This window comes from Prinia subflava, chromosome 14, assembly GCF_021018805.1.
Source record: "Prinia subflava isolate CZ2003 ecotype Zambia chromosome 14, Cam_Psub_1.2, whole genome shotgun sequence".
Taxonomy (NCBI): Eukaryota; Metazoa; Chordata; class Aves; order Passeriformes; family Cisticolidae; genus Prinia; species Prinia subflava.
The window spans coordinates 8155122-8170617 of record NC_086260.1 but is presented as its reverse complement, the minus strand read 5'-3'; the positions used below and the strand labels follow the sequence as shown (position 1 = coordinate 8170617).

The following is a 15496-nucleotide window of genomic DNA, read 5'->3' as shown; positions in this document are numbered from 1 at the left end:
TAATCTTTTTCAGACTAAATTTCTCAGTTTTTGTCTTCAGCTAGGCTGATAGTTCTTCCCATTTTGTTGTAAAATTTTGCACTGAGGAATTGAAAAGTCAATACTCTTCTCCTGCTTACTGTATTCCTGTTCCTCCATAGCACATGCATTAGCCTATTCTTACACAGGTACACAGAATTATACAAAATACAAAGGGAAAGGACTCGAAACCATCTGGTATGTGACCCCATTCAAAGCAAAATCAGCTACACCTAATTAGCTCCTGAGATACGCTTGCCTACCCTACTTAAACAGTCTCCACAAACTCCCTAGGATATTTATTGTGATGTTTTGCTATTTTTACTTTTAGAATGTTTTTCTAATGTTTGGTCTGTTCCAGAAATTTTAATTAAAGGCTCCCTCAGAGGAGACTGGATTATTGTGGATTCTCATACTTGGAAAAAAAACACCCCAAATAAATCCTCATCCAGGAACACGACACATTGAATTTAAGGTTCATAAATTATTTGTAGGTCACATAGGTGTTTTTTCAAACTTTGTGATTCAGAACAGTTTAAATGAAACCAGCTATTTATTTATCCACCCTATTGTTCACTTAAAAGAAGATCCTGATCACAGTAATTTCTTTTCTGATTGAAGTTTTGAAAGCTCTAAATTCTCTGAAGAAAATAGTTGTTGGCATTTCTGGATGATAAACATCCCAAAGCGATGATGATAAATAACAGTGTTGCCCAATGATGCAGAAAAGTAGGGAAATGTAGACTGATAACCTCTGATTTATGAATACACGCTCATTATTGCAAAGTCTAGGGGTTCACAGTTGTAAGAATGGGTCATTTTCATCTCAGTGTTTATTAAAAGGGTGAGAAGGAGGCATGAAGGGTGGCTGCCATTTTGTAATAAACAATTAATACTCTTTGTTTCCAGTACAAACACTAAGCAATACAGAACTTCCTGCCTTTTTAAGGCCTACATAAGCATTTGTTACTGTTCACAATCACAGAAGATGGGAATTTTTACATCCACCTTTGCTTGTTCATATAAATAATCCTTCTGACATATAACCATTCCTATACACCTTTCCTTTACAGAGAGAAAAACACGTGTCCAAAATATTAAAATGAATCCTCAGATTTTCTTCATAAATCATATTGATGATTATAGCAAAATTTCCTTCAAAAGTGTTTAAACTTCTTATTTCACCTATCAACAGACACTGCCAGTGAAACCCAGCCAATGCACTCAAAGTCATGAGTCAAGGAATCTGTTTTGTCACATTCCTTCATCACATCCCTAGCTTGGTGATATTCTAATTTCTTCTTCTCTCTCCCTATTACCTCTCTGTTAAATATTCAAAGCAGGCAGCAAAAGGGATAAGGAAAAATAAGGTCAATACAGCAAATTGGAAAAAAAAAGTAAAATGTTCCTATCCACCGTCATTTGGTTGTTACAGTTATCTTAATCAACTCAAACAGGTTCTCTGAGACATCTAATTTGATTTTACAAAGTGCTAACCCATGGCTATATTTGACTTTCCTCAGATTCCAAACGTAAAAAATAGCCTTTATCTAATGTTGAGGCATATCATCTAACTACACACGCAATTGCATTTGCATTACGAGGCAGTGAAACATGGCTGGAGAGACATCTTGGATGTTATCTATGGTATTACTCAAGTGGAGAATATAATCATAAATCCTTCTCTTCCCTTCCACCCTCCCACCTTTCTTTTTGGAAGAACACTTAAAATCCGGTTTTTAGCTTCACTGGGCCCATTACATTTGAACTTCAGTAATAAGAATGTGCTGTGAATACGTTGAGAGAAAGCATAGACAAAAGGTATATTTTCATAATGTGGTTCAGTTTAACTGCCTATAATTAGCTACAACTCATTAGGCAATAAACAGAAAAACAAAGAGATCATGAATAGAAGGGCAATATTTTCTCCATAAAACAAACAAAAAACTAAACCAGATGCCTCTTTCATGAGGCTTTCGTTGCATAAATACACCCAGTAGTTTAGAAAAGATATTTTCTTGATTGAAATTTTTTGTCTAGGAAGAAAACCTGTAAACATTATCTTGTGCAATTTCAATAAAAAGTATTTACTGCTATTGTACACTTGGGATTTTTCGGTCTCAAGGATAAAGTAACAATGCAGCAATGGACAGCAGATGACAAGCTTTGATCTTTTATTAGTTCTTATAATTGTGTCTTAATTTATATTCTGCACATTAAGCACTCACCTTCACTGTTTGTCCAGCTTCAGGGCCATCCTGTAAGCAAAGGAAAATGTCTCAGGTTAGAGCATCTAACAAGGATCTCACAGGAATTCAAAAATCTTCCTCAGTAATCACTTACATCAATTACACTGTCTGCTAAATTAGCATATTTGTCCTGAGGGACATTCAACATTAAGTTTTTGGACAAAGCTCCTTTCCTTATCAGATCCCAGCAAAGTGGGAAATTATCTCATGTCACACAAATAACACTTTATATTTTTCATTTTTTCAGATTACATATTTTTCAATAGCTAGCAATAGATTTCTGATCCTTGTGAACATAAAATCACACATAGAAGTAAAAATTTAATCAAAGTATGCTTGCTTAAATTCTGATTCTAATGAATGGGCTTAGTCTCCCGGTTTGCTTTAAACAGAGTTCATTTTTGGTATAAAAACACCCAGCACAAACAACTGAAAGGTCAGAATTTATAATGTATTTACATGGCTACAGCTCTCTGCCTGCATATAAATAGCTGTGAGCAGGGATCACCCATCTCAAGTTTATGCAGCGGGTTATGTGTGGAACAGGGGATGTTGCTGCCTTCTCCAGAGGTCAACCCTGCAAACACTTCTTTGAAGGAAGAATATTTCCTGAAATGCTCACAAACAAGCACAGCAGTCGAGAGTGTTTGCTGGCTTTATCCAAGGTTTTGCAGTTATTAACTAGCCACTTTCCCGCTGGTTTCCTTTTCAGGTTTTTCAATGGCAAATCTGGAAGACTGCAATGCAGTTATTTGGCTTCTTGGTTTTTATTACTGTTATTTTGCATTTATTGCCCCTTGAAGTTCCAGTGCTCTTTTGTGATTGGACTAGGGAAAAAGGGCTGAAAGCTTGATAAAACAAACCATTAAACCTTTCTTAGCTGACTGGTTTACAAACCTGGATGGAGAAGGTGAGCGAGGTGCCACAGAAGTGTTTCTCCACCACGTTCCCGACCCTCTGTGCTGTACGGAACAGGTCAGCCACTTCCTCAGGACACAGGTCACGGAACCGCTCCACCGGCCGCAGGGGACACACCAGCACGTCTGGAGGTGGCAGTGTCAAGGCACAAACACAAATCTGGTGGTCCAGAACAGCCTCCATCCCCAGCCTGTAACCTGGCCCTGATCACCCTCGAATCACCTGAGCTCTTCCTCCACGGCGATACAGCAACAGCAGCAAAAACATAGGGCTGATTACAAGGGATTATTTGATGCTTTGTTCAGAATTCTTTTCCTCACATCCCTTGGATATGGGCAGAATGACCAAGGCTCTTGTGCTATACTGAGATGTTGGAACGGCACACAAAACGGAGGCAGGAGGTCTGCAGTGAAAGGCTGTTCCCCAAAACAGGCGAGCCTGTTTATTTCTTCCATTTCTTCCATTTTTTAATACATTTGTGGGTCTGGTTATGGATTGGCTTCTGGGGTTACTACCCCTTCACCCCACTGGCCAGATCAGCTGTCAACCAGCATTATTTCAGGCTAGAAATATGTGAACAAAGAACAGTGAACAAAACCAAGAAAGGTTGTTAATGTTCCAAAGTGTGAGAAAGTGAAAAACTGACCCTTGGTATTGTACAGAAACTAAAGAACTGACTCCATCTTATGAACAAGTAGAAGGCTTTAAAAAAACTCCGAAAAACCAGGGCAACACTGAGACATTTAAGGGAAAGCAAATTTTTCACAGACTTGAATGTACCATCTCAATGGAGAAATGCTGGTATTTATCTTGTGAAAGTCAGAGACATTTTCTGTTGTGATTAAAAATGGGGGAAAGCCAAAGAAACATAAGAGGGTTTTGGATGTGTTGTCTGAGACAGCAGTTTTACAATGCTTTTCCCCATATGTGATATTTCTTAAAATCTTGATTTTACACCTCTAATTTTAGGCACCTAAACATGACAAGCTGGCTCTATGCTGATCATAGCAGATCATTTATTTCTACACATTAATTGCAATTCACAGGGAATGCTCACCTGTTGTAACTATAATGTGTTTTCAAAAATACATTAAGATAATTAAGACAATTTCCTTTTAAGGAGAGTGGTCCCAACCCTGTTAATATACTTTGATTTAATTCTACCTTGGTGGCTGTGATTTGAGAGGCAGTGAAATGAAGCTATAAAGTAAATAATGGAAGTACACAGATGCTGCTCACAGTCACCTGATCTGCTGTGTTCACAGTAATTAATAATTGCTAAGATTCCTCACTTGAAAGTCAATTATGTAACATTACTAATATGGTCCAGAATTCCTAGCAGAGCCTCAGTTGTGTAGATCCAACAAGCAAGTACTTGAGTCTCATTTCAATTCCCTGCAGACAGGATTCTTTGCTGACTTACAGAATAGAATTTGCAGAATGAAGACCTTAAAGTAACCTTTAACACCACTTGGACTTTTATAACCAAAGGCTACAAAAATTATTTTTTTCCAGTATTATAACAAGTGTTCAAAGGACTATTTGAAGAAAATTAAGTTCCTTGCCATTGTATTACAGTCATCTTTATTTTTACTGCATCTGGAAGCCTGCAGGTATTCAGGAATATTCTCTATAATCCAGAAGGTAACTAGGAGCTGCTCTGCAGTTAACAGAGTCACAAAAAGGTTACATCAACCTGATTGTCAAAAACCACATGAGACATTTGAAATAAGGAGAGATTAATACATGTGAAAGATCAATTATTTCCATAATCACTGAGACAACATGTTTACATACACCAAGATTATATTATAAGAATCACAGAATCTCTGAAAGGAGAGAAAACCAGCCATTTTCTCAAAGTAAAGATGTAGTGGCAGGTTTTGATCATTTTCCACAATCCAGTTGAGGACAGACAAGTCTGCAATGAATATTTGCTAAAGTGGGAGCAGAATTAAGCAAGCTTTACCTGTAGCAGCTCCCAAAAGAACAGGAGGAGTCTGGTCCCAGCTGTGGGCATTAATCTACTTTGAAAATCTGTTTTTCAGGGGGTTTTTGTACAGAATCATCTATGCCACCACTATTCCCCTTTTTGCTTGTTACAACTTATGGTATTAACATTTAAGAAAGGAGACAAATATATTTAGAAAGCAGGTGCTTGGGAAAAAAAAACAATCCTGGATGGGAACAAACCCCCTAGTTTTGTGAGGTCTTAGTTCTGCAGTGCTGTGTCCCTTGGTAAATTACCAGGCACAGTAAACCATGTAATTTATTTGTGCCTTCCCAGTGCATTGTACAAAGCACATCCGTAAAGGATGCTATTGGCTAAACTTGGGACCCAAGGGAAGAGCTGCAGAGTTGATTGGCAGGCCTGATTTCCATACCAGGAATAAAGGAATAGAAAAACTAATTAATTTTACTCATAAAAAGGAAATCCATGTCAATACTAAAACAGGAAAAAGGACATTTGTTTAATCCGAGTTCATTTTTCAAAAGGAGAGAAGGGAAGCTTGTACCCTTAGGGCATCTGATACTTAAGTAGATAATTATCCTTCTTCTGCAGCACTGCTTTATTATCATGGCTCAATGAACCATTTATAAATGAAGAATTTCCCCTCACTTACCTCTAGCCAAACTGCTGCTTACATTAAGACATGTTTCCTTTTCTCCTTTCGCACTTTCCCCAGCAGTGTCTCCCCCTCTCAGACTCGCACACGCCTCACCAGCAATTGTTTGTTCTCTGCCTAGCTCAGGGCCACAGCCACAGTTTTTGCATTAATGATGGTTGCTGCAGTCTGGTGTTAGCACTGCACTGTTTGCCACTGCAATGGGTTGTGGAAAACATGAGTTAAACAGTTCTTGGGAAAGCTTTCGTTTCCAGGGCACATCGCAGAGGGAGTGAGGGCTGCTTCTGACCAAGACAGGACAGGATTTCTCTTCATTTTTGTCCCTAATCTGCACTGTCATTTCACAAATTCTCTGTATCTCTCTTTGTGTCTCCTCTTCCTCACTTCTGCCTTACCTGCTTAGATGACATTTGCCAGTTGATGCAGTGGAGGTTTCTTATTAGCCACGAACCTCTCTGCTCATGTGGGGCCACCAGTGCTCCTGCACTTGTGCTGCACCCGTGGCATTCTGCAAAAAGGACTTGCACTTCCTCCTTACATTACCAAAACTCATTTACAACCCAAACTAGATTTTAGCTATATTTCTGTCTTTGAATTTGATAAATAATTCAAAGGCACAATCACAGAATGGAGCATCTTTTCTGAACTTTCCATCATTTCAAAATAATTCTGCAAGGAATAATGATAGAAATTCTGAATCAGAGCTAAATTAACATGAGAATGTAATTAGGACAACATTCAAGCTATATTTAACTATGAATATATTAAAAGGGAAATGTTAGAATGAATTCATGAATTTGAGGTCATTAGGAAAACAACCATCCATTGCAATTTTAAATCATAGTTTTTAACTAAAATTTTTGATGCTAGGATAGTATGTCATTTTATATCTAGTCAGATTTTAAGCTGTACACCTGCTCTATTCACCTCAGAATTCTTACCAAGTTTAAGATTAGATAAACTGCTCATGACTTTCTACAATAACCCAGTACAAACACTGCTGTGAAACCACTCCAGGTGAGTGTACTAAAAATGAGAGAGACAGTGAGTCTGTACTTACAGTTATGTGCAATTACTCCTTACACTGAAGGTGCCTCACTGAAGGTTCCTTACACTGAGATGCCTCAGGGCATCCAGCTGCCACTCCAGAGGGGCAGGAGGCTCCCCTGTGCCCTCCCTGCCAGTCAGGTGGGAAACCTGAGTCCCGCTGGGCTGTCTGAAGTGGCCAAATGGCCGTGGTGCCTGTGTTTGCACAGGGGTGTTCCCACTTAACAGAGCAGCTCAGCAGGACAAGGTGCTGCTACCCAGCCTGGATGTGCTGCAGCACTGATGACAGCATCCTGCCTTCAGAGAGTTTGAACTTCATCTTTCCTTTCTCTAAACACTATAATTAATAATTTTTTGATTTCTTCATTCATTCTAAACTGCTAGTGACTGATGAAGTTTCTATTTTTGAGCTTTGATCCGCACAGCTGTTAGTTCCTTCAAGTTCTCTGAGTCAGTCCACATCACTAGAGCACATGCAATTTAATATGTCAGCTTCTCCATTTTAAGGAGTGAAAAATCTTTGCACCTTATTATAATCTGTAACAACATGTTTCCCTCTCTAAATCTTGCAGAAGTCTCTCAACAGCCTTACTTCTCTCCCTAATACCTAAATATGCATACACAAATCAGTATGCAAACCCTCACACACACTAAAATCTCCATTAAAGATTCATTGCATAAATAGGAATGTCAGTATTTTTCAGATTACCAGCAGATAGTAGCCTAAAACTCCAGGTATTTTAGTGGACACGCATAACCACAAAGGAGCAGTAAAGCCAGGGTGGATCAGACTCATTTCCCTCAAACTGAGCTAAAACCTAAAGGATGCCCTAGGTTTCCAGTGGAAGCCCTTGTTGGGCACAGCAGGCCTGTGATGATACTCCCTGCATGATGTTGGGGGGGTTCTTTAATGCACTGTCTTGGGTTATGTAACCAAAAAAAAGTGTATTCTATTTCATCTGTTGAAACCGGTTGGGAAGATGTTTGTTTTTTTTCCTTTATCTCTTGTAACTCCAGGGGGCAGGGGGGTGGATGCCTTCTGTTAATGGGCCAGCTGTTAAAACCAGGGGAGCAATGTTCCTTATCTCTTCCAGGACCCATCCTCCCTCCAGGGGATATCTGCTGTTAATGGGCCATTAAGGCTCACTGCATGGCTGATAAAATTAAATCATTCCATTGTGAGATGCTCCACCCAGTGGGAGGAGCCAAGCATTCCTACCTGGATAAAACGGGAGATGTGAGAACAGCAGATCATCCACTTTTCCACTGGATTCTCAGAGGAAGGCCAGACTCATCTCCCTGCCACTACAGGATCATCTCTACTCCAACAGAACCACATCTGTCACTCCAGGAGGACTTATTTGGAATGCTTCCAACACCCTGGCCGACAGGGTGTCAGGTCGTATTCTTGACTCTGTCAGGGTCTTCTATGACTTTTGTTTGTTTACTTGCTTTTTTTATTCTTGCATTTGCATTTTTAACATTCCTAGTAAAGAACTGTTATTCCTATTCCCATATTTTTGCCTGAAAGCTCCTAATTGCAAAACTGTAATAATTTGGAGGGAGGGGGTTTTACATTCTCCAGTTTTTCCCTGACAGATACCAGTCTTTCCAAACCAAGACATGCACCAAAGACCATGAGCCTCCTCCATAATTCGAATTAGCAGCCTGCTGGTCTGTTAGGATCACAACCTGTTTGGAAAAGCTGTGTCCAAACAAGCAGGGTCCAAGTTCCTGAACAGCTGCAGCACAAGGATGTTTAAGCACACATGTGCCACCCCTCAGCCCTCACCAGCCCCTCTGCACACACCTCAAAATCTCTTTTGTTTCCCATTGCCCTTTGAGATGGGCAGGCAGAGACATTGACTGTGACGAGGTTCTGCAATGGGCACTGGCACTGTCAGAGCTCTGTTCAGGCACGAGCACAAATCTCCTTGGACACATGGACTGAAGGATGTGCTCACCCTGGGGGTTTGGCGTGTGACTGAGAAGGGAGCATTTGACAACTGCATGCAGACTTAAAGACAGAAGACTCAGACTCTACAAGAAAATCAAAACTCCTGGCCAACATCTGCATGGTGACCTCTTCAAATGTAATTTTCCTTCCACTAATACACACAGAGTGGAGGCTGAAATTCAAAGGCTCAGCAGTAATTTTTATTTGCTTTGTAATGGATTTTGACTTAGAAGCTTAAATTATTGTAATTGTGTATTTAAGGCCTAGGCCGGGCTCTATGTTCCTTTCAATGGGACTCCACTCAACCCCACAAAGTGCCTATTATAAATTTTCACACATAACTATCAAGGTACACATGTTCCGTAGTTCTGAAATGTTGGAAAAAATGCCCTTTGGGGGGTCAGAAAAAGAAAGAAAACCAAAAAAAAAAGAAACCCTAAAGAGGTTAAAACTCCTTTTATGTGACAAGCTTTAGAGCTGAACACAGCTTTTTCCTGGTTAAGTCCATTAATTTGCTATATAGAAACATACTTTCAGTTTTGACTCTTGTTTTATTCCTGAATTTGAACTTCAAACAGAACAATTCAAAGCTTTAAAAAGCAAAAAATTAAAGGCTCTCCAGGTACTGACACTCTAACAATAGGAATAAAGTTCTTTTTTTTCTCTTTGTCTTTTTGAGGAACCACTTAAAAACATTAAAATTGACAGGTTTTCTTAATATGTGAGGCTTTAAAAGAACAAAATACAGGGAGAAAAAGGCAAAATATCTAAAAGTGAAAGGGTAATTGCTACTTTATGGAGCTCCTGGGTTTCACCAATATTGTTAGCTTTCTATAACATTTGTTATAAATTTTTTTAACTTAGGAAAATTATTTATTTTCAGTGTGTAACACAGTCATGAATTCATAGCTCACATTAGAATAGAAGCACTTCCTGTTCCTTTAAAAAGTCTTCCCTCTCACAAGAGGGAGTGCAAGAGTCAACACCTGAAAAAACAACTAACCCAAAACCCCCTCAAAAACAACCAAAGACATATTTTAATGATGAAAAGTAGAAGTTAATAAAATCACCAAAAGATTAAAAAGTCTTAAATATCTTTTTTTGGCATTCTAGAGGTTATTTTACATAAAAAGTACTTTAGTTAATACTAAAAATTTTACTTGATGATTTAATTTTGGGAAACACCTCAAAAACTACTTTTTCATTAATATTTTGATTTTGACCTAATTGGCTCTCATTAAAAAACTTTCCCAAACTATAGAGACTTAATACAGAGTTAACATTCCTGCATGCATTCCATAAGCTTAGGTGAGTGATTTACAGCACAGCAGCCTCTGCTCTCCCCCCAGGCTGAAAACACCCCAGTCATCACAGAGCAACCCCCAACAGGGACTCCTGGCTTGGAAATTGGGGCTGTGCTCATTTTATGATTAATACAGATTAGATACTGCCACCATCTCTTGGTACTAGCAGGAAGAACATGATGGGCATGAGAAATGTTGTCCCTGGAGCAGGAGGCTGATCCAGGGTCAGCTCAGCCCTCACCGAGCAGGGAGGGCACTGCCTTGGGTGGGTGCTGGGAGCTCAGGGACAGGGAGAGCCAGCTGCAGAAAACTGCAGTAAATGATTATTTCCAACTATTTCATGGGTCTGTGCGAGAGAACCGTTCTGCATACCCATAAGCTGATGGGAATGCAGAAATAATGCGCCGTGGGGGGCAGCAGGAGGGATTATTCTCTTCTTACACTGTTTTACATGAATTTGCATGAAGTGCCCCAAGCAGAGGGGATCACTCAGACAAAGCTTCAGGTATTAAACCTCACCACAATGTCCCCAGAGTCATCTCAGGAGTGTGGGCAGGGGTATTAAATTCATCATTGCATCTAAGCAGAAGTTTTCTTTGTTCAAAAAGCTCTAATTGCTACGAGAAAGAAATCCCAGAGCTCTGAAAAAACACAGGAGAATGCATGACTAATAAAATTAATATAACTGAAAAACAACTGCCAGTCATTTATCTTTTTTCTGCCCTTGAACAATTCTTCAAATTTTGAAGGCTATGGGAGCAATTTCTCTGTGTGAGGAAAACAATAATGGTTTCACAGATGCTGCCTGTAGGAGGAGTTAAGAAGGAAGAGAACACTGAAATAGCACAGGCACATGCACACAGAGGGCATCAAAAGGCCTTTAAAACTTAATCAAATGCATATTTTGCCTCATTAGAACATGGCAAGGCACCCATTCAGTTCCCAGTAAACCCCCAGAATCAGGACATCCATAAACCTGTAGCAGTGCAAGTCCTGACACTTCCCCCAGGCCAGAGCAAGCCTCATTCAATAGGATGGAGTGACTGGCTTTAGGAAGGAAATCTGTAGAGGTGTTTGGATTAAGAGTGAGCATCTCATAATAGGAAAATGTAAAGGAGAACTCCAGTGGATTTTACACGTAGAATTGTATTTAAATATAAGTTAGAGGAGTGCTTTGGTACAATACAGGAAATAATACATCACAGAGTTTTGGGAAAAAACATAGCTCTGAACAATAAAGATGATTAAGAACCAATGTAAATGCAATAAAGTTACAATAAAAACTTAAAAATGGCTTCAGACTATTAAAACCACATACAACTTTTTTTATATTGCTCTGCCACATATTAGCATTAATTTAAAGAAGCCATTAAGAGAAGACAGATTATCTAAATAATTTGATCTTGATAAGGCAGCTCAGTACATGTTTACACTAATGCAGAAGACCAGATTTATGCACTGTATCAGAGAATTAGTGGTTCCACTAGAACAAAGAGCCATCACTGCAAATCTTTGACATGGATCTCTACACACTATGATAAGTACACTCTTTGAAGACCACATTGCAGCTTTTATACAGAGGGGGTTTTATTCTACTTGATCTTCTCACCCCACTCAAACAACTTAAAATAACTTTTTTATGTCAGTGAAACATGCAATAGTTCCAAGAAATGAACAATAAGCATTGTTTTACTTTAACAGTCAGTACATCTAATTTAAATATAGATATGGCTTACAGTCTGAGTCTTGCTAGCTAGCACAGCAAAGTACAAAGTCCTGCTACACAAAGTGCAGTGACTCCACAAGACACAGGGCCACAGCAGGGAAATGTGAGATTCAGCACTGCTCACTTTTCATTTAAACAAGTCTTTCGTATATTTGATATTCCCTTTAAATGCCTTTAGGGTATGTCAAGTAGGTCAACTAGAAGCTCAGTTCCTCCTAGCAAGTGGTATTTTACTGCAGGATTTGTCCTTTCTGCTGGCTCCTGGCCTCGGGGACAGCCTCGGGCAGCAGCAGGTACCTAAGTGGAACCACAGCGAGAGCAGCTGTGGGAGAGTTCAGACACACACCTCTGATCCAAGTCAGACTGGGTGGAAATTTACTCAAGACCTAAACTTACATTTGTAATGGGAATCACAACCACATCCTTAGAGTCACATCAAGCTGCTGGTCTTGGAAGGCCCAAAAGTAATAAATAACCAGTGACCAACACAGAAATGCAGAAATCTCAATGTCCTCTGTAAGTGCTGTGATGCTCTGAGATCCTGTAAAGAAATCCTGCTGTACATCAACCCATTCCAGCTAAGAGCTACATCTTCATTGTATATCCTTTTTCTAAATAGATGACAGAACTGGTAACAATTACATGAAGTTATCAGTGCACCTATAGCAACTGTAAATGTACAAGACCACTGAAACAAACAGCCATGCCCAAAGCTGACAGCAGAGACCAAACAACATTTGGGGTCAACAGTCAAAAAGCAGGGTTTTGCCTAAATATTGGAGCAATGGCATTTGTCATGGCAACTGATATGTTCATGCAAAACTGCTCAGCAGCTACAACTCTAGTCCAAACAGCCTGCACCACCAGAAAAATTCAATTTACCAAAACAACCCTGCTGGATTTGCAACATGCCATTGCAATGCCTCATTTCAAACAGAGAAAGTGAGCTCGTGATGTAGCCCCTCCACTTGAGAATAAAAAACAACTTGTGAGAAAATGCTTCAGCATTTGGTCTTAATTAAGGCTGCAGCACTATCATATCCAAAAACTAATGTGATCATTATGAAGCTGTATTCTAGCTCATGATCCAGGAGCTATAATGAGGAAATAATTAATTACTAGATATTAGTTATGACAAATTTACTTTCTTGAATTTTATTGGATGCCATATACCAGACAATAACTTTTCCTGGAAACAAGATTTTACTTGATAGAAAGATACCACAGAATGTGGGAATTAAGGTTCTGTACAAACCATAAGCATTACTGATATTTTTGTCCATAGCACTTGAAAGCATAACCATTTTTTCTGTTCGAGCCATCTATGGTGGGTTACAATAGTAAATTAATTGGATTAATATATGGTGAATCTCCCTGAGATTTGTCTCACCTAATTTTGAAGGCAAATTGGCTTAACCAGAGTAAACCAGTGGATCTGTAACTGAAAAACCAGATTTTTATTGGCAGTGTTGAAGTACTTTGCTGCTTAGGAAGTTTCATTTCATCCTCTTCTGTTTTTTTCCAGACTTAAGTTATGTCAAGGAAGGTCCTGTTAGACCTGCTGCTGGAGAAGTTGGTAACAGCTCTACTTTCTCCAGTACCCATCAATGCAGATGATGAAGAGCTTTCCATGTGCTCTTTGTAGCTCTGCACTAACTTCATGCTGAGCAGCACAGAAAAAGACAAACCTGTAGCACGTGGCAGACCACCTGTGCCTTCAGTCTGTAACCAGTGAAGCATCAGCTGGAGCCATGCAGTACAAGATCAATTACCAGAGCATCACAGGGGACAAAGAATATGTTTGGATAACCAAGGTTTCAGGTAATTAAGGTAATTTTGAATGTAATTTATAGATAATGAGAAACATGAATAACAGGGAGTTCTGGAAAACTGAATTTGGATAATTCAGCCTATCTTACACAAAGCAGATTCCTCAAATAATGTTGTAATGTACACTGGGATTTTCAAAGTTTTTTAATGGACTAAACCACCTGATTCCCTTTAATTTCTAGGATTGGTTTTCCACTTGGTTGTGTTAGGGCATTCAAAAAAGTGCTCATTCAGAAACTGATTAAAGTCAATGGAGAGCTGTGTTTGCCTTAAGCTGGAAGTGCTCATGGCATATTTTGCATCGTTAGTTACTGAAACTGCATCTAAAGCAACAGGATAGGCTGTGCTGTTCCAGGGCACTGTTCCATGAGAGTAGATGAGCCTAAATCACTACACCCCTTCCAGGAATGGCTTAGCCCTCCGTAAAAGCATCAGCATCTTTAGGAGCAGTCCAAAAGATGAGAGAAAACTCTGTCTCCCTTGTGGAAGAGCTGTTCACCACACTTGCATGACAGAGAGGCAAACTATAATATCTCTGCCCTGCAATATCACATCTTGGATGTGATAAATGTCCCAGCGTATTTTCATCAGTTCCTTTGAACTCTTAAAACTGCAAAGTTCATGGTAATGGGTGCATATCTCTACTGCATTGCCCAATGCACTGCTGAAGTGGATAGCAGAGAAATGACTTTCCAAGTAAGAGAGTTGATGAGTGGTTTTGTAAATGTAAATTTCTTTGCTGTTTTGCTGAAAGCAGCCCTGTTAACACGGGAAGGAGTTCTGAAGCATTCACACCTCTCTGTGTGGCAGGAGCCAGGCTGTGACCCTTGCAACATTAATAGGTGGATGACAAGGACACTGAAAGGGTAAATGAAGGAAAGGCAAGTGGGGGCTGACAGAGGCACTTCAAAAGGAAAAGGGATAAAGCAATAGTCTCTTCTGTAGTTTATGTCTCTGGGGATTAAAACAACGAGCGCAGCTAAGCAGGGAATCAGCCCTCACTCAGCAGCAGTAGAGAGAAAGGTGGGGTGGAAATATCAAAGACCCTGTGTAGCATTTAAGCAGAGACTAAGAGGTACCTCAACATGAAAAGAAATTATTTTAAGCCGCTATTCTTTAGCTACTTAATTTTGACAACTTATTTCATACCTGCTTTAACACAAAAAGCTTGGTGTCGATGAGAAGGTTCACAGAGAGTGTGTGTGTCAGGACAAAAGGCTCCCAAAGGGGAATTTTTCTTCACCTGCCAGGGGAGTCAGTTTTGAGAAAGTCATGCTTAAGGGCTGAGAAAATGTAAAACAGATGTAGAGTACATCTTCTACATGAAACTATCCGTACAAAGCACTCCTTTTAATACAAAATAAAACTCAAGCAGAGATGGTAAAACATAGCTTACAAAGCACCCGAGACAATGAAAGCTATAAAGGAGGAGGGAATCAGAAAGTAGGTCTCCTTCCTGTTTTTCACTTGCATAATAAGCTCTCCTGGATAAGGACAACAGGGCCCTGTGTCATGATTGCCTCTGTAGCTGCTGCTCTAATACTCTTATTGTCATTAATGCACATTGTTCCCGGCTCTGCTGAATCGCTGCGCCGTGCATGGCACATAAATTCATATCTCATCCAGGACTCCTGCAATATTCAAGAACATGGGAATGAAGAAGACAAACTAGCAGCTTAACTGAATAACCTTATTTTGTGTGAGTGTCATCTGAAACTATCACTTTAATGTGATTATCTGTTTTTATTATTTCCTTTCTGAGGACTTGGAATAAAGACACAACTGAGACTCTCTTAGACACGGTCATTGGCATCATTACA

The 15496-nt window shown here is 39.5% G+C and overlaps 1 protein-coding gene across 4 annotated transcripts in view; it reads right to left on the bottom strand.

Annotated features, from left to right (window-relative positions):
- FHIT (fragile histidine triad diadenosine triphosphatase) overlaps positions 1 to 15496 on the bottom strand; it is a 565069-nt gene that overhangs the window by 139006 nt on the left and 410567 nt on the right. For all 4 annotated transcript variants that reach the window (XM_063411702.1, XM_063411701.1, XM_063411704.1 and 1 more), the window contains exons 4-5: positions 3165 to 3310; positions 2247 to 2276 (exon numbers count right to left, since the gene is read on the bottom strand). In XM_063411702.1, coding sequence (XP_063267772.1) covers positions 2247 to 2276; positions 3165 to 3310 — 176 coding nt within the window. The remainder of the gene's footprint in view (positions 1 to 2246; positions 2277 to 3164; positions 3311 to 15496) is intronic.